Raw genomic sequence first — 18,834 nt, 5'->3', positions numbered from 1 at the left:
AACGCCACATATTAAGGTCTCCACATCCCCAAGGAAATGACAGACTGGCACATAGTGTCATGATTTTTTTTAACGTATCAGTTTTTGTCAGCTGCTGAATTTTAGTAAGGTGATTCATTTTGACCTATTGGTCTTTGAACGTTCGTGTATATATTGTCCCACATGTGTATGGGGCAGCGTGCTTCTCCCCACATCTTTGGTATTTGGAAAGCTATAGAAACTTTACTCTGTATTGAAAGTTTTCTTCGCAGCAGAGAGCCCTGAATACAAAGCTCCCACCAGTTGAGGCAAGGAGACTCTTTCCCTCGAGCAGCCATACTCCATTTTCCTTTCTGGGAGCACTAAGGTAAGATCTCACCAGGCACTGTTCGGGAGTTGAATATATTCGTGTAGAAATCTATCAGTAGTTCAGTGAAGAGATTCAGCGGTACCAGAGCACTCAGGGAGGCTGTTCCTTTCGACGGCCAGATCAAATTCAAACCAAAGACACAGGCCAGGCTGGATGCTGTCATTCTGTTATATATGCTTTCCTGCGAAACCTGGAAAAACATAAACATGAATAGGTACATGCAGACATGTGCCCCAGAGAGTGAGAGACAAGACACCATCCTGTACTGAGGATGAACCAGTAGACCCTGGCCATGGGGACATCGCTGGCTTCTTGACAGCCTCAGGGCTGCCTATGCAGCCTAGAGCTATGTGGCCACTGGACTCTCTGTCCATCAAATACAAGATAAGATGTCAGTAAGTCAAGCAAAAAGGCTGAATTGTTTCCTTATGCTGGGAAAATTAATTGTTTTCAATCCTTCTATATGGAATCTATTGTTATCTCTGCTGGGGGGCAGGGAAGGACAGCAGAAATAAATGGCTATCCCATCTGCTTTGGTACCAAGTTCTCTACAGAATAAATCTTGAGGACTTCTGAAGTTGTTTGCAAGGGTGTAGAAGGATTATTTTTTTTCTCCCACTGATGCATGACTTCACTTCCCAGTACCTCCACATCTACCCAATTCATCTGAAGCAACGGAGGTGAAAATGGGCTGTAGGTAAAACACACAGCACTGAAATCTGTTCTGCACCTGGATGACGTGTCCTACTTCTACCTGTGGACGTGAGCCCAGAACTGGGTAGCAGGAGTATTTTGTTTTCTCTGCGTGACCTTGTCAGGGAATTTGTGTGTGTTTTGCTCTCCTGCATTGCATGGCTGGTATCTAAAGCCCAATATGGTCTGGGTGTCCTATCTGACAAGTTCTCTGTTATTGCAAAGAGCCAGCAAGCTGAAGGTGCTCTTGATTCCTCCCGAACTAGGTAATTCAGCCAGTGCTTCTCAGGCTGATGGTTGCTGTTGTTGATCAGTAATCACTCACGGGAAGACTACGCAGTCAAAAACTGTGATGTACAGGTTACTCTGAAGCTGTCATCTCAGAACAGAACAGGGAATTATTGGACAAAATCTCCCATGTATTCTTCATGCTATGCTACAATTTTAAGTGGAATAGGAAAGCAAAAATTCTACTTCTGTTTCTCCCCATTTCTGCCTTGCCATAAAGCCTCTGTAGTACTATGAAAAGCCCGAGAGCACTAGAGGAAAACCTAAGAAACATTATGATCATGTGAACACTTCTTAGCATATGCATAAACTCCAGTTGCCCTCTGCCCAGTAACACAGGTTTAATTCCCCTCTACCTCCTACAGCACAGTCTTACCCTCCTCAGTGTTTTACTTAGCAAGAAGCCTGTTTGCTCAGCCACGAGAGGATATAATTCTCTTTAGACACGTGTGCAGGATGGAAGTCTTTTCCTTGGGGATGTGAAGCAGCACTTTATGTGCCCAAAAGCATATCATTTTCTTCCTAACCATACTAATTTTTCCAATAATAGGTTCTATTCTTCCCTCCAATCTTTGCCTCACCCTCCTGGGACATCAAAGCTACCATCGTGCTACTTCTGCTACGAATATTAAAGGCTTCAATTGTTTTTAAGGTCACGAAGCAGGTCTGGATAAAGGAAGGAGGTATTAATAAGGAGATATTGGTGCCATAACCACCTTTTCAAAGGACTGGACTTCATAACTTGAGAATAAAAAGTCATCAGATTAAATGGCAATGCCTGCTTCATGACCTTATGCAAAACCCACATCATTCTCTCTAGAGTACGAACCACGTATAGCCTGCTGACCTTCACATATCGCTCTCGATGCACTGTTTAACTATACAGAAAAACCAACAAGCCTGTCTTGTTCATTTAATCTGCTTCAGACGAGATCAGCTCAAGCAAGAGTTCATTATACTACAGCAACGTAGTAAAAGCAACACTGCTACCAAAATAACTGATGAAGGAAAACAATTAGGACAACGTTACCAGGAGTACCCTGTTAACAAGGAGACATAAACTTAGGTATTACCCTGAAGGTAGCTGGAAAATGAAGCTGGTGTTTGGATACTGCTAAATATAACAAGGTTAGAGACTGTGTTCTGGCCCTTGAGTCAAGTGGCTCACACTGGCCACATCCACACTGTGTAATGTTGTAACTGTGAAACCCCTGTGGATTGAAGACAAATTATTTTTTGGGGTTTCTTTCAGTTGAAAGTTTCTAAACTAACATGAGAGCTACAGCCCATCACATTGTGTTTTCTATAGGACAAAGCCAAAGATATGTCCTCTATATCCTAAGGAAGGCACCTTAAGTGCATACTGGGCAGGTACCCTGTGATGGCACAGAAGCATGTGGTATAGTACTGGAGGACAGTGGTGGGTGGAAGGAGCCAAACCTGCTGCACTTGTCTTCCCCCAGTTTTTGCGAGTATTCCCTGACATGCTCCATCCAGCAAGCGGTGTACAGGTGCTGTCTTCAAGCGATAGTTGAAACACACCCAGCTTAACCTAGCCACCGTCTTCGAGGGCCAACGTTCCAGCCCAAAGCAACACCACTGTGACTTGCTGGTAGAGCTAGATTTTGTTATTCTCTTCAGGCCAACTGTTTCAAAGAATGTTTCTAACTCCAAGATGAAACCATCTCTTCCCACCCGCCACTACTCTTGTGAACATTTCAAGGAGACAGTCAATGTTGAAACGATCAACAAAAACACCCATGACACAGCCTCTCCCCTAAGAGAGAAAATCCTTAAGATATAATGACTCAGTGATTATATCATCTGAGGCACAGCTACACTAAACCTCTTCTGTGAGTCATCAGTGAGGCTGACACTTCGGAATTCAAGGGAGACGCAGCACGTTGCTTCACTCCAAAACGCACAGCAATCCCTTCCTCAGCAGATCCAAGAAAAAGCGTGCAACTGAATCCAGCTCTCTCCACAATGACTTTTCCCGGCTCATCAAGAGCTGCAAGCAAGAAAGCCTTGCCACACCCACGGCAACAGCCTTATCCCTTCCCAAGGGGATCAGGTTTCACACCATCTCAATCCCCTCACTACTCCCATGCTAGATTTCTTTCTCAAATGACACAAACACGTCCACTTCATCTACACCACTGCCATGAGCAGCTGATGTTTTCTTCCAACACTGGACCACGTAAGGGCAGCATGCAGTCAGCCAATCTCTTCATGGGCTACCCCTCTAAATAACCGCACTCCAAAGCTACGTTCTATATCTAAGAAATACAATTGACATCTTTAGCATTTGGACTAACCCCCTTGACTCCTCCTTTGATACCCTCAGAAAGTTAGTAACCGTCATCTGTTTCAAGTGAAAATACACTTTCTCTGTCAAATTGACAAGCTAATAAAAAACAATTCTCCAAGGACCTAGATTGCATCTTTGAAGAAATCATCTGAACATCGCTGAAAAGTATTACAACAAAGAACTACACAGCTCCGCTTTGTTGGTTTTTTCCCCCCTTTCATTGGAAGATATATAGAAAAATCATTAAGTAATAACAGCCTATATTGAAAGAAAGTCATCTAGAAAGATAGAAGTTGTACATTGCAAAACTAATTATTGGGAATAAACACTGAAGATTGAATGCCACATCAATGAATGCAAAATAGACATCTTCACTATCCCAGAATAAACATCCAGCTCCCCCCAACAAAAATGTGATGATTTTTGATTTCCACGCACTTGCATCCCAGCACTCTCATGGATACTGAAGGAGTGAAACCAGACAGCCACTACACCACCTAATGTAATTAAACAGTGAAATCCAGAGGGTAGAAACAGCCAATTACCATCTCATTTTAAAAATATAAGGACGTCACCATCTCTTTGGCTTCCCAGTCACAATGCTGAAAGGAACTCCACAAAACATTTTCAAAAGAAAATTACTAGATATTAAAACGCCCCCACAAACTGACTGGAAATATAAGTTTCTGTCCCCCACTCTCTGCTACCTTGCAGGGGTGCCAACTGCGTGTATCTGCTCTATGAGGCTTAGTCATCTAATCCTTCCCAACGTGCCCTGTCATCCTCAGCCACCCCCAAGCTTTGCTGGTGCTAATTACACTTTTAAACTGGACAAGTGATTGAGACAAAACATTAATTCAGAGCATTTTTTTCCAGCTTGTACTTGGCTTTAACTTTGCTGCTTCAGTTACGGATCCAAAGCATATCTCACCCCTTCCCCTCCGTCAGGCATGACTGCAGGGACAGAAATAAGCAGCAGAGAGGGAAAGCGTGTACGCACAGAGAGAGGGCTGTATCAGCTGGTACCAAAACCAAAGATGTGGTTATAAAAACACAATTTAGGTTGTATTATTGCCTCTACAAACTCTGCTGATTGTTTAGCCTTAGACTGTCATGGAAAACTACAAATATAGTTTTCTACTAAATGGTTTCTGGCTTCAGAACTGGGTAAGTGTGCTTTGACCAGTAATTCGCAAGAAGACTTCTTTGAGGCCTTTAAGTTTGCGTGTGCATTCATAAATCCACTTCACTGCATGAACAACACAGGGCACAAACGCTTGTTTGTGCACACTCATCTCTTGTGAGATCTGCTGAGCAAGCATGGATATTTTTTACAGACATAATTCCAGGACTGACTTCTGAAAACCAGCCTTTGTTTTCCCCCTTGCTCCTGGTTGCTCAATTCTGCCTAGGGACCTCAGTCCACTGCAACTCCAAGAGGACGCTGCAAATCCCTCTGTAGCGTCCAGATGCACTGCAAAGTGGAGATGGACAGCTTACACCTTTCACAGCATGCTGGGCTCATTACTGGTAAAATCACTGCTAATCTAAGATTAAAGGATTTGGACCTATGTTTGAAATTCAAGTCTTTTACTTCTGTAGGAGTTGCACTGTCTTGCTGTAGCACCCTTGGACCGGAAGGAGCTGTTTCATTAAGTAAGGGGGTTGAGACTGCAGAGAAAATAGGGATTTTTTTTTTCTTCTTCCACAAGCCTGTATCAAACCTGGAGTGTTCAAAACCTGTACCTAGTGATTACAATTCAGCCCACTTCATGAAATTACCACAAGTACCTCTTGCACTACTCAAGGCTGAGCTCATGGAAGAATTAAATTGCCTCTTATATTTAAGAAGGTTGATGCTTGCAGGTAAAAACTAGGATTATTGGTAGAGTGGTCTGTTCAAGTTTGAATTGTGGCAGCTTGTGCAGCACACCGATCTGCAATGAACAGAAATCTCTAGCTCCTAGATTGTTTCACATTCCCTTGACCTTTCCAAATGCAAATATTCCCAGAGACATTAAGGATGAAAAGCCGTGGATCAGCAAAAATTGCAGATCTGAGCACTAGTATCAACTTGATGCTGTGCTCTACATAACAAGGCATACTCAAAAATAATGCTATGTTCTGTTGCTCAATTACAGAAAACACTATGTAGTACTTTTGCACACCTCATTAACACCTCAAGTGCTCAGCTCTTAAGAAGTGTGTTGAGATGGTGCATCTATTATTGGAACAAAGTCACTTACACGATTCATAACACTGAGGAGAGATATCAGCTGCTAAAATAATAGCAAACGACATGAGGTTTTCCTTAATAGCATTAGAGTTCAGCTAAGCAACAGTAAACGAACATATGGGTATTAGAGGAACCTTGCAAGTGCTGTCTGAGTGAGGGTCATATTAATGTGTTTCCTTTAATCTTGCTTTTCTCTAGTGTTTTGATAGAAAAAGGGATTAAATGTACTTGTTTCTGAAATATGCTACTGGCTAGAATATGGCAAACATGACTGTAGCCTAAGAACAGTCACTGAGGGCTAATTCCTCCACCAGTGAAAATCGGCATCATTCCACGCAAACGATTGCTTTGGTGGGCTCTTAGGACTTCTGAAGGCTAGATCACTTTACTTAGGTGTCAACTACACTGTGATCCCCAATTATAGGCAATGGGTTTGAAAAATGCAATCTGGAAAAGGCAATGCATTGGATAAGGCAGAAGGAAGGGAAACTTACACTCCTATTGCTGTCTCTCCCTGCACATAAACTGGCAATCAAAGGATGTCACTAGGTTAAACTGTAGAACTATTTGTAATGGATGTTCCCCAAACCCTCACACTTGTGGGGTTTCCAAAAATGGGTTAAAAAAAAATCATCAAATCAAAAAGTAGGACAAAAGACACATGATTTCATTCATCCTGAAGCATACCAAATATCCTTGCAAAATAGCACAGTCAAAATTTTTCATTTAACACTGTAGTAAATTACAGAATGAAAGGCCATTTTAAATAGGAAAATGCTATTTGTAAGATTTAATGGAAATTATTTTGCTAATTGTTGTTCTAAAGGTCATTAATATTTCTATCATTTTCTAAAATGACACTAATTTATTTGGTGTTTCAGTTGCCCAAGATTTATACTTCGGAGAAAAAAGGTGATTTCACATAGTTTTTCTTCAGCACCAAAAATTACATAACAACTGTTCTCAGGCTTTTTCACTCCAAAATAGGTAAAACCAAGAACTAAATCAATAAAACATACATTTGTTAATGGGGAGTGAAGGGGACAGGGACGGGTCTTTTAAATATTCCAGTGCAGGGACAGTTATATTTAAATTTACACAGTAGTTTTCATTACATCATGGTGAAGGGATGGCCAGACCATTGTTTAGCACTGACTTTTATTAGAACTGGAGGGTTCTGCACCCTGAGTTCACTCCATTGGCAAGCACTGCACCACCAACTCACTGTATTTTTTTAAATTCTTCAGTTTTACTTTCTGTGGAGATTTTCAATGTTGAATTAAAAAGAACAGAGTAAGAAAGAAAAGACTGGCGCTACTTTGGAAATTTTGCTTATACTTACCATATGGAGAAAGCATATCAGATATTTCAGAACAACGTAATTGTGTTCAGGAAGTCCTTGAATGATTTGCTTACATCTGGTGACTCGCAAACTGCTCTCTACACCTGCAATTTCAAAGTTAGTCTTAATATAACTCAAAAATATCAAAATATTACGAAGAAATAACCCCTTATTTATATTTGCTGGGATTTAGATACTCACCTGTAAAACTGACCACAAAATTCAGCTCTACTAAGCTCCATGACCACAGTAGCAGTTAGGGTTATCTGAATGTCCCGGTCATATTTTGTATTATTACAAAAGCTAAGACTAACTTCCAGAGTATTTTCTCAATTCAATGAAATAGCTGAAATAATTTCTTTGCTAGGGAGGACTTTCAAATGTCTGATTTGAATCCCATTATCTCTCCATGCACTGAATTCAGATGTCTACTTTTTATGCCCTGATTTTATTCTTGCTGAGACACAGTCCTGCCCAAAATGCTCATTTGGCACTCTACTAACTTTAAAAACACTTTCGTGATTCTGCAGGAAACTCTTCTGACTTTGGGAAAAAATTTACAAGATGGCCACTTGGGTGGGTAAGAATTTTCTAGAGATGGACCTAAGCAGGTTCATTAACTCATTTCCACAGATGGGCAAAACCAGAACTGGACCCCAAACTCCTTGCATCATCTAGACAGCCTGGGTGAGAATTACACTAACGGCAGATTATATTTCAAACGCTGTACCAAATGACTCCCCCCAATATTGTAATTATTTTAGTACTGGAAGTTTAACGCCAATTTGCAGAAAGGTCTAAAGATTACAATCGTGTCTGACCTAACCAGCCCATTTGTGCTGATGATTTTTCTGCATTTGTTGGATTTCCCTCTCCCTCTCCTTGACACAGACAGAGGTGCACATAAGCATGGGTACACGCACAAAATTCCAGCATGTTAAATGTTCCCTTAACTTCTGAACTAATACATGAATCTATACTGTGGTGAGCTGTGTTGACATTTTTCCTACTGCAAAGCTACCAGTTCCTGTAAAACACAATAATCTGAGTCCCAAGAATTTTTTTGTCAGCCTTCTGCAGAGTAAATAACGCAGGAAGTGTAGCAATACCAGGTAAAGGAACTCTTGTTAGCAGTTTTCACGAACAAAGAAGTTGTTCTTTGACAATTATAAGCTTCAAGGTTTTATTAATTTTTTTAGTCAGTCACTTGGCTAATTAATTTCACAGTTCCCATCAATAACTCTTTAAAAAAAAGTTTCATATGAGACACTAAAAAGAAAAGTTTCACTATCATTTCAAAGTACTGTAAAACAGATACTGTATTTCTGGGTTCCCAGGTTAAGAGATGTAACAGATACATCACACTCTGGTGTCTTCCAGAAGACAGAATGAGAATTTTCAAATCATCCCAAGACAGCTGTCTGCTATCACACCTCTTCAGAGCTCCCTTCTGCACTGGATCCACAGAGAACATGCCTTTGCTGCAGTCCAGCTTGGCTCCCAAGCTTAAGATCTTTTAAAATCAGGATATCACCACAGCATCAAGAAAAGCTAGTGGACATGACACTGCATAACACAAAAACCCAAGAAGAAATTCTCTTACATTCCACTTTTCAACATATTTTGTCAACAGTTAAAACACCAATAAACCAAAATAAGAGGGATTGAATGTTTCACAGGTGTTTTGCCAAGCAAAACCTTCCAGTGCTCCTGGGACAACGCACTGCGCTCAGATTCTTTTCAGACTTGATCTCATCTTTCACTTAGCTGTATCACAACGTAATATCATGTCTAGAAAGTCAGCACAAGATAATTTCAGTACAATTTAGCATTCGTACATCCGGTTTCCAAATTTCCCCTATTCATTCCAGTTCTGAGTGACTATCCTTAGTCTCTCCATTTCTACCACCTTCCTGTGAATAGACCTGTCTTCCTCAACACCCTCAGATATTTAGTGTGTGGAGAGATGAATCCTTGATTTGGAAGTGGTGAACTACAGACTTGCAAATATCAAAATAGTACAGAAGTTCACAGGATTCTGAACACGACCTAATTAAGTTTTTTAATGGGAATACATGAATAAAATTAATGATATGAAACAGCACGTGCAGATGCTAGTGATGGGCACAGTATAAAAAATTTATACAGAATACAGGCAGAAGGTTTGGGAACAAACAGGTAAACTTACTGTACTTCTACACTTTACAAACATGTTGCCATTGAGATTTATCCTCAACCTGAATTATTCCAGTGACCTAGCCCAACAGCAACAGTCACGATAGCGATGATAACCTATGCTTTGCAACAGCATCAGCCCACGGTTACCAGAGGTGTGCGAACAGATTCTGTTGGAAGCCATACTCTATTATAAAATATATAATTTCCTCAAAAAGCAGGTTTGGGAAAAATGCGTGCTTGTGACTTGTTACTGAAAGCTCTACTAGTTCCCTGCTAGAATGACTATAGCCTGGATGGCGAAATACCTGTTTCTACAAGTACTGGGTACTAAACCTCAGATATTCTGGGATCTCAGCTATTCAACCCCCATCTATTAGGGAGTTGCCTTGCCAGCATTGTAAACTTCTAGTCCCCGACAAAGTTTTATAAGTCATAGTTTCATATGGTGCTAGATCTTTAGATAATCAATGTCTTTTCGTCTCATGACTTTAGAACCTTTCTTCCCCAGTGTTATGAAAAAAGTTCAAATAAAAACAATTCCCTTCCCACAAAAAAAACGGGGAAAAAAAGGAGAGAGGCGTACAAATGACCATCTAAATTTTGTTCCCACAAAACTGCTAAAACTAAACCTGCTTTGACATAACTTGTATCACTGAGAACTGACTTGGTGCTGTGCCATGACATAAAAATGGAGCCCTGAAAGTGAGAAGTCCTACCCAATTCTTAATAAATCAGTATGATATGTAGATAAACCAGTGAACCTTGTAAAAAGCAGAAAGGGTCTTGGTAACCCTAACCACCTTGCTCTAGTACAGATTATGAGGTTGTCCATTTGGGGCTGCAGTGAAGCGCTAATAATGTGATATTCCCACAACTGTGCCATGATTAGCAAACAGCAATGATTACGAATTAGCCAGGTCCAGTTCAACTTGCTGTATAAATTTTTCTAGAACTTATTTATACTCACTGGTGATTCCGAGGATATGATCATAACACTCAAAAGTTAGTAATGGCTGAGGGAGTTCCCTAAGGAAAGTCTTTAGGATAACAGCAGGAATATGGATATCATGATAATCATCGAAATTCACAAACTTGCCTAAAAGGAGAAAAAGAAGAAAAAAAGGTGTTCAATCATATGTTTTATGGTTTCTTTAAACAACTGCTTAAAAACTGTGTCACATTACATTTTGAACAGAAAACACCTTGGCTTCCTGCTGCTCGTAACTCCTGGCATTTCCTTTTTGTGTCTTTCATAGAGTTTTATTAATCTTGCTATAAGAGATTCTCCCCCAAAAAAGGCATTTCATAAAATAACTTCAGGGGGATGTAAGTGACTTTCAAAATTACTTCACTACATTTCATAAATTATTAGGTAAAAATATATTTCTTTGCCATAACCATGGAAAAACACAAGAGGCAAAATGATACAAAGACACTGTACTTTGTAACTACAGTAACTCAAAGTGCATAGAGGCAATACAAATGTTTATGAAAAAACAGACCATTTTTGACTCAAACCTTACCATTCACCAGCTGCCACAGATTTTGTAAGCTCTGGTCTGACATCAGTCGATGACTTGCTAGGCAGTAAGCACTCAGTGCCTGTTGCTCTCTTTCAGGTTTCTGTAATAGTGCTCTTATTATGATTATTTTATCTTATAAATGGTTTTATGATTAACTAATTACAAGAAAACCAGCATTTGTGCTTTACCAACAAAACCAAGACCAACAAAGCCCTCACGCTGTCACTGGTAATGGTGTGAAGACAGCTTACCCTGATTGTAGAGTTTCTGAACATCTTTGATAGTTTGGATGCTGGCTGACCTTCTGAAGAGGCCCTCTACTTGTAGTCCTGAAAAAACAATTAATGCAGGTCTCATCTGTAAAAGCTCTCACTCTCTTGTTTTTCTCTACAGGTTCAGTTGAAACAGTTGAGGCAGAAGGTTTGGGAACAAACCCACTTGATATACCATTTTTTTTTTAAATAAAGTCCTTGAGAATAGAACGTACATCAAATAATGTTGCAACACTGCCTACAGCCTCTCTTTACCATGTCTCATACAAATACTACCACCTTTCCTTAAGTGTTTTAGAGTGTCTTGACAACTATAATTTGTCTTTAAAAGTAGCTTTAAATTGCACCTAATGACACAGAAGCAGGAGATTTAGATTCACCAGGCTGCTAATGTACCCACTCTCACTGAGCGTATCTGCAAACTGAGCCCCAAAGCACACCTGTAAATCTGCTGTTCTCCTTTTAAACACCTTAGACCTTTATCAAGCTAAAGAGGGGATTTGCAAAGATTCCCATAGGTCCCTCTTCCGTCAGTGGGTGAGACAAGATCCTTTAGGCTAGGGAATGTTTCACAGGATCTTTGGTGGAGGAGCCTGTCTCTTACCATTGGAGGGACAGTGGCCTCCACATCTTAAAGGTAGTTTGGGACAGACCACTGCTCCTTCCACCTCTCTCTGGAAGTCGGGGGGACTTAAGACTCTGCCTGCCTGTGGTATTTTGAAATACCCGATTCTAGTCTTGAGGCACAACTCAGATACTTATCATAAATCTCCTGAAGCGTGTCTATCTAATTTGCTTTCATGTCTTGGACTAACTGAAATCTGAGTTCAGCTACAGAGGAAAAACTTCAATAAAATGCATCTGATCAGGGATCTAATTTGGACCACAGTTTTCAAGGTGAGTTATTTATCTGAATTATTATGCAAAACAGGGGACAAGAAGCGTTACTTTTCTGGAGACTTGTGGTACTTCTTGCTTTTGAGTTTGGCAAAATCATCATGTCCCTCTCTCTTTCCTTCTCTCCAGTTTGTGTTGCCCTTTCCACCCAGCAGGTAATGCAATTTGGCTCACATGTAGTCTCAACTGGATGTTCCTACTGCAAGCACAGTAATTTAAAATATTAGCCTATGCTGGTCTGACAAAACGTAACATTGCTGATGTTTTGACAGACGACCCACTGACTTGGCGGGACTGCTGTATGTTTCTTTACGCGAGTGGGAAAGAGCAGATCGACTTCTTTATTTTTTCCCGCTCAGCTTTCAGCAGGTAAGCAGCCAGACTGAAACCAATGTTTGTGTATTTCAACCACAGCACACATGCATCTATTTGCATGATCAAGAATCTTTGTGGTGTTCGAGAAAAATTTTGAGTTGTACATTAATGAAAGATACTCAGTCACTCTTGTAAATTCACCCAGGTTGCACACGTATTGTATACACTAAAAATTAGTAAATTAACACAAAACTCCTTAACAAACCCATTCCTTACAGAATAGCATTTGTATTGTTTATATGAATTTCGATCAGTACACTAAAAGAATTGATAATATAATATTGAAGTAAATTTTCATAGCCATGTTTCAGACTTTTGCAAAGAACCCCAAGCTCTACTTAATTTCTTCACCGACTAGATTTAGAGGCTCCTAGTTGCCTTCTGAGCATTTATGCCCTTGCTTGTTAAATTACAGGTTAAATATTAAAACTTTAGCCCACACACTCAGTTCTGAAAGGTGTACGATATCTCAAACTACAGTATGTAAGAACATGTGTGTCTACTAAAGGAACCAAATGGGCAATAATTATGATCCATTTGACCGCTTGCTTTATTCCCGATCAGATCATGTTTCAGTTGCTTAAAGTTACGGCAAATGACATCACTGTAGTAAAACTGTTCCATTAGATTTATAGCGCAACCTGTCTAAAGACATGGTTTTCAAAGTGGCAGCTGTGAACAGCAATCGTCACGGCATTGCCCTCAGCAAACAAGAAATACAATAATTTCCTGAGAATTTGTAGAATTTTATGCTGGCTGTCAGTGAACTAGGGGTTTTCTGTAGAAACAAGTCTTTCAGAAAATGGACATAAACGCTTGCAATTCGGTTTGCAGGAATTGGTTTAATAGTTAATGCTTTAATCTGATGTGAATCTCACTGTATAAACTACAATGTAATAAATATCAATTTTTAACATGTTTATGCCTTTATTGGCTAAGCTTTCAAGAGTCTAATTAAAGACATTAATCTGTAGCATAGACAGCAGCTGTACTTGTCTGGCCCCGCATCCCATCAAAGTTACTGTAATAGCACATAACACTAAGCTCTTGCTGGATATGTTTTTGGAAGGGGAAAAGCAAATTTTATCCTCATCTGCAGAAATCTGGGATATGAGTGACACCCATTCTTCTTCCAGAATTCATTTTCCAGGTCAGCTGAAACAGAATCGATATACAGCAGTTTGTTTGATCACAGGTGGCAACAAGCCAACTACCAAAGCAGGTATCTCCAACCCTTCTTACATTTGTGGGCAACCTATCCAAATGACATGACACTAATTAAATGTAGGTTAGTGCAATTTTTAGGAAGAAAAAAAAAAGCTATATTCTCCTTCTAAAGTAAGAGAACCCCAACAGTAAAAGAGCCACATCTTTTTTTTACATAATATATATAATAGCAATTTTTAAATAAAGCATGGGTCATAACTTCAGCCAACTGGTAAACAGAAAGATAAGTCAACAGGAATTATGCTATTGAAGGAGCAAAACAATGAGCCTGGGTACAGAGACAGCCCTTTTGCAATATATTTTTCTGACTTCTGTGATGTATATGAACTGAGCAGGATACTTCTTTAGAAGTCTGTAAGTCTATTAATTGCTCTCAGCGCCTTCTGTGTTTAGGCAGGGCAGGGGAAAGCTACCCGAAAACATGATGTTCAGAAACAATGGTGTTTCCCACGTCACATACCCTGAACAGCATAGGCATATGTCCCCAGCTAGGGTCTCATAAGGGATGGGAAGGGGGAAAGGGACCTGAAGCCTCCCGTTACTTATTCCACTGTGATGGATAAACACACGGTCTTATACACAGTCAGGAAATACTTTCTCCAAACCATTTCAGACACTAGGGGGAAAAAAAAAACAGTTCTTGGAATTACCATAATTAAGCTAACACAAGGTGCCCACACTAAAATAAAAGTAATTGCTTTATCTTCTTTTTGCAGACAAAATACATGCCAGAGTTATGGGATGAAGAAACAAAATTGCCCGAAGACAATCCTGGTCATTGCAGCTCAAAGCATTCATTTTTGTCCTTTTAAAAAAATAATTTTGAAGTAGGCTATGTAATTTTTGTTAGTAGTGTTCTTCAATCAAATCCTGTTCGCAGCATGACTCATGTCAGCTGTCTCTTTAAAGAGAAATATTTTTTTGTGTGTATATATTGAACTCTTTTGCCATTTGCATGGGTAACACAGTCCATAGAGAATACCAACCCCGGAGCAGCAGTGCTTGCCAGAACACTGCTTGGGGATGACTGACATGAGCAGCTAGCCTGGGCTTTCCAGTTCTGATAAACACGCAGCTGCACGTCACTCACGTATTCTATCAACACTGCAGAGCCTCTGTTGAGATAACTCAGCACAAACTGCTCCCTGCCCCTCACCAAAAAATATAGATACATACAGACAGATACAGAGATCAGTGGACTTTTGCTATCCTGCACTAAGCTCTCCAGACCAAAAAGAGTGAAATTTTATTTTAAATATTAAGTGGTATACAGAAAAAACGTAGTGATGTGACTAGTGAAGGAGCCATCTGTATTCAATGAAAAGTGATTCTGCGATTGAGAACTTAACTGAGTAATTATTTAAATGTCAGTAATCATAAATGAAAACAGGCAGGCACTTCATTCCACATTGAAATAAGATGGCTTTTACCACAGTAGACAAAATTTCACAGTGCAATGACATAACTGTGTCACACTCCAAATTAATAAACTGTTGCTAAAAATACTTAACCCCCTTCCACCCCCCATCAGTTGTCCCACAGGAAAGACACAGAAAATCAAAACCCATAAAGATAAATTAAAGCAACACATGCTGTCACATTGCTGCAAACTTGTCAGAGAGAGAGAGATGAGAAAATTACTTTCTTTTTCTTTCAATCATCCTTGATTTGAGGGTTGCTGGCATCAAAAACCTTTGTTAATTTGTCTGCTTTCAGAAGAGAAGTAGCAAAGAGTGAGCATCTGAATTCCTTCTGTCCTAAATTGAGTCTGGAAATGTTTCTTTTGGCTGGGGTCCTGCCAAGTCTCAGGAAGTGTCCAGCCTGATTTGGAAGCAGTTTTCATTCTCAATGATACAACTGATTTAGACATCTTCCTGCAGACTACCTAATTCTAATAGCATTCCTTTTTAAAAATTAGAACTAATTTATTTCTAATATAAGGACCGATGAGTTTATAGTGTATTTTAACTGTCCGTCTTCAGTGTAACCTCTTAAATGTCCAAGGTAGTGGCAATTGTGAATTTTTATGGTTAAGACAAATTCCAGATTGTTTTTCTAAAGCCAGAATACAGTACAGGTTTGAGGATACTGCACAGCCTTCCTTTCCCTTGTACTCTGTGCAATGAATACAGAACAAGTGAGTGTGATGCTTGCAGTTTGTAAAGATGCCTTGCACTGCAAGAAGGTGTACAGCAGATCAAGGGCAGAGGGGAAGAGAAGGGACGGTTCCAGCCCTACTGAAAAGCTGAGCAGCAGCAGCAAGAATGTAGAACTATGCAATCTCCACACAACCCAAACTGTGTTTGTGCCCTGGCAAATTTTGAATGGCATAGTCTCTAGCCTTTGAATTTATGAATGAATATTCTCAGTTTACACTTGGCACCTCTGAACGTAATATATTTGCAATACCTGAACACCAAAACCACAAACTGTGCTTATTACAAGGTTCATTTTTATCTGACACCACATGAACCAGTCTTGGGATTTATCTCATCTCCATGAACCCTAGGTAAAAACATCCACGTGAAAACAAAAGAGCCAAGAGCTCAGAAATGTTTATATGGCCAATGTCAAGCTTTCCCGGTGCTGCTTTTTTAAAAGATATTTGATTGATCACAAAAAGTGGAGGCCAGGAGGCAAACTCACTAAGCTGCAGCAATCCAAACGAATTCAGAATGCATAACCATCCATCTCTACCCTTTCTGACTATCACCACCAGGATGTATTCATTCACATTAAAAAATGGAACCAAAACTTTCTCCATCAGCAAGATTTGTTTTCTTCATGGAGGGGATGAGGAGGAAAGATTAATCACTGTTTACCACTGCTTCTGTTATTGAACAGATAAAGGACAGCTTTAGTTGTCACTATAATCATACCATAGGACATTTATTACTTTAGCATTAAACTTCTATAGCATGGTTATTACCATTTCATTTAGAAGTCTTAGACATCGCCCAGGACTCTCCTGTGAGAGTCAACCACGAGACAACACTGAACAAAAACTTTGGGCTACAAAGCACTTCCAGTCAACAAGAGAGATGAAGTAAGAGAGAAAGACTCAGCAATGGGGGCTTCTGCAAGATAGTGTTCCTATAGGGGACAGTTATCTTTTCTGCTTTGTAATTCTGTAGTGCGATTCCTTCACGGTGAGTTTATTGTTCCCTCACTTCTGAGCTGCTGCTGATCTCACATGGTCTTTTTAGTAGCCAGTTCTTTATGCAATTTTTTTGTAGCTGTTTCCTTATTTGGCCATTCCTGACAATGCAAGTGTTATCAAATTTGGAGAATTTTAGTAATAATACCAGCAAGTTAGCTTTGGTTTTAAATTGTTTAAAACACGAACAAACATGTAGCTTATACCTTTGAGGATACTCTCTAAAATATAAAATACGTTAAAAATAACAATCCTACCTACACATTTCAAATTATTACTTTGTATAAGACCAGTACAAATGACAGTGTATTAATATTTGAGATAGGCTTGAGGAACATTCCTGCCCTTTGTAACCCATCTGACATCTTCATGCAGGTCTGAACACTATTTATATACACCTTTATAATAAATCTAATAAAAGTTCCCTTAAAAACTGTCTTCTGACTTCCAAATGTTGGAGGGGGTTGCAAACAAACTATGGATTTTGCAATGCAGTTTTATTTTTAATGTATATCAGTTTATACACTCAAACTGTGGCTCAGAGTGTAAAAACTAAGAGAGCATGGTGAATCGTACCAATACCGACCTAAACAAACACCGAAACCACCAGCCACACACCACCTAGCTTTTAATTTATCACGATACCTTATACCCAGTCTGTAACCTGCTTTTCTAGACAAAAAGAGACACGTAAGTAAAAGACATGAAAGGGAATTTCTGCTGTGATATCTTATTAGAGTTCAAAAGCAGAAATGCATTTCTGAATCCTCAAGCCTACAACGGATAGAACTGCCTCGGTGGCCGAGCAGCTCCGACGCCAGCGCGCCCCTCTCTGCCCTGCCCGGTCGGTGTGGGCAGCACCAGCAGCCGCAGCCACCTGCACAACCCTGTCCCCCAGCATTACGGAAGCCATACACACAAAGAGGCATCCTCCATAGCATGGTATTACTTATATCCCTGGTTGCCAAAACAGTTGGTTGGAAGTGACAGCCCCCATTTACAGTCTCACTTCAGCACAGAATAGGTTGCTGAGGACACGTGGGGACATAGTAACCAGAGAAAGAAAATGGCTATGCTGTGGCATAAGTTGGGCTTCTTGGAGAAAAGGGCCTGTGAGCAATGCATCAAGATCATTATTGCCAAAAGAATGACAGCAGGTTAGAAACACCTACGAATTGTTCTGACAAGAGAGTGAATATTTAACTGAGCAAGGTAATTCCTCATGGCATGGTAGAGATAATGTAGTACACACAAAAAATAATTATTTAGTGCAAGTGCAAGTCAAGCCTTGCGTTTATAAACTAGACAGATGAACATGATGTGGTTTTGATGCTGAGCATAGAAAAAAATGTCCTCTGGTTTGTTGGTTACTATGAAGATCTATTCACAAATGTACTATGTTAAACCTATCCTTCCTCTTTGGTCTGAATCATCGGTCGGGTTCAGGACAATACAGATACCTTACTTCTGAAATTAAGAGCACTTCTCTTGTTTGGTCCAGAAGACTAACTCTGAGGCTTAGTCTTAACAAGCTGATGATTTTCTCAGATACTCAGAACTCAGTTTAGGAAACCAATTCTGTCCTGCGAAGGTTAGCAGAAACTGAAATTAAGCATTTGTAAAATTCATTATCAAAAAATCTAAGAACTTTTTTCACGCTAAAGTGGAGCTAGAATGAAAGTGGCAAGATGCTTACTTTCTTGTTCGTTGTTGAAAAAATAACCTGAAAATTATTACAGAAATTAAGAAACTTAGTTTATTGTGTTAATTGTAACAGTGTCTGAGGCATCAGCCATAACAGATCTCGTTTATGTAATACAAACAGAGGTAGAGGAATCTCTGCTTACAGTAGATTCTTTAGTCTCTGTTAAGATGACTTACTAACCGGATCCAGTGAAAGTCATCTTGCCTAGAAACAGCTATCTAAATATGCAGTCGGATAAATATACAAGGAAGAAACTCGCACTCACTGTCATAATGTTAATT

General features: G+C 39.8%; 1 protein-coding gene across 1 annotated transcript in view; it reads right to left on the bottom strand.

Annotated features, from left to right (window-relative positions):
* Positions 1 to 341: 341 nt before the first annotated feature.
* LOC309677566 (rho GTPase-activating protein 8-like) overlaps positions 342 to 18,834 on the bottom strand; it is a gene marked incomplete at both ends in the record, with an annotated part of 55,908 nt that continues 37,415 nt past the window's right edge. The window contains 4 exons of the mRNA XM_082490390.1: positions 342 to 539; positions 7,220 to 7,323; positions 10,365 to 10,493; positions 11,172 to 11,249. Coding sequence (XP_082346516.1) covers positions 342 to 539; positions 7,220 to 7,323; positions 10,365 to 10,493; positions 11,172 to 11,249 — 509 coding nt within the window. The remainder of the gene's footprint in view (positions 540 to 7,219; positions 7,324 to 10,364; positions 10,494 to 11,171; positions 11,250 to 18,834) is intronic.

The sequence above is a fragment of the Vanellus vanellus genome (assembly GCF_965231255.1).
Source record: "Vanellus vanellus genome assembly, chromosome: 1".
Classification (NCBI taxonomy): Eukaryota; Metazoa; Chordata; class Aves; order Charadriiformes; family Charadriidae; genus Vanellus; species Vanellus vanellus.
This window is presented reverse-complemented; position numbering and strand designations above follow the sequence as displayed.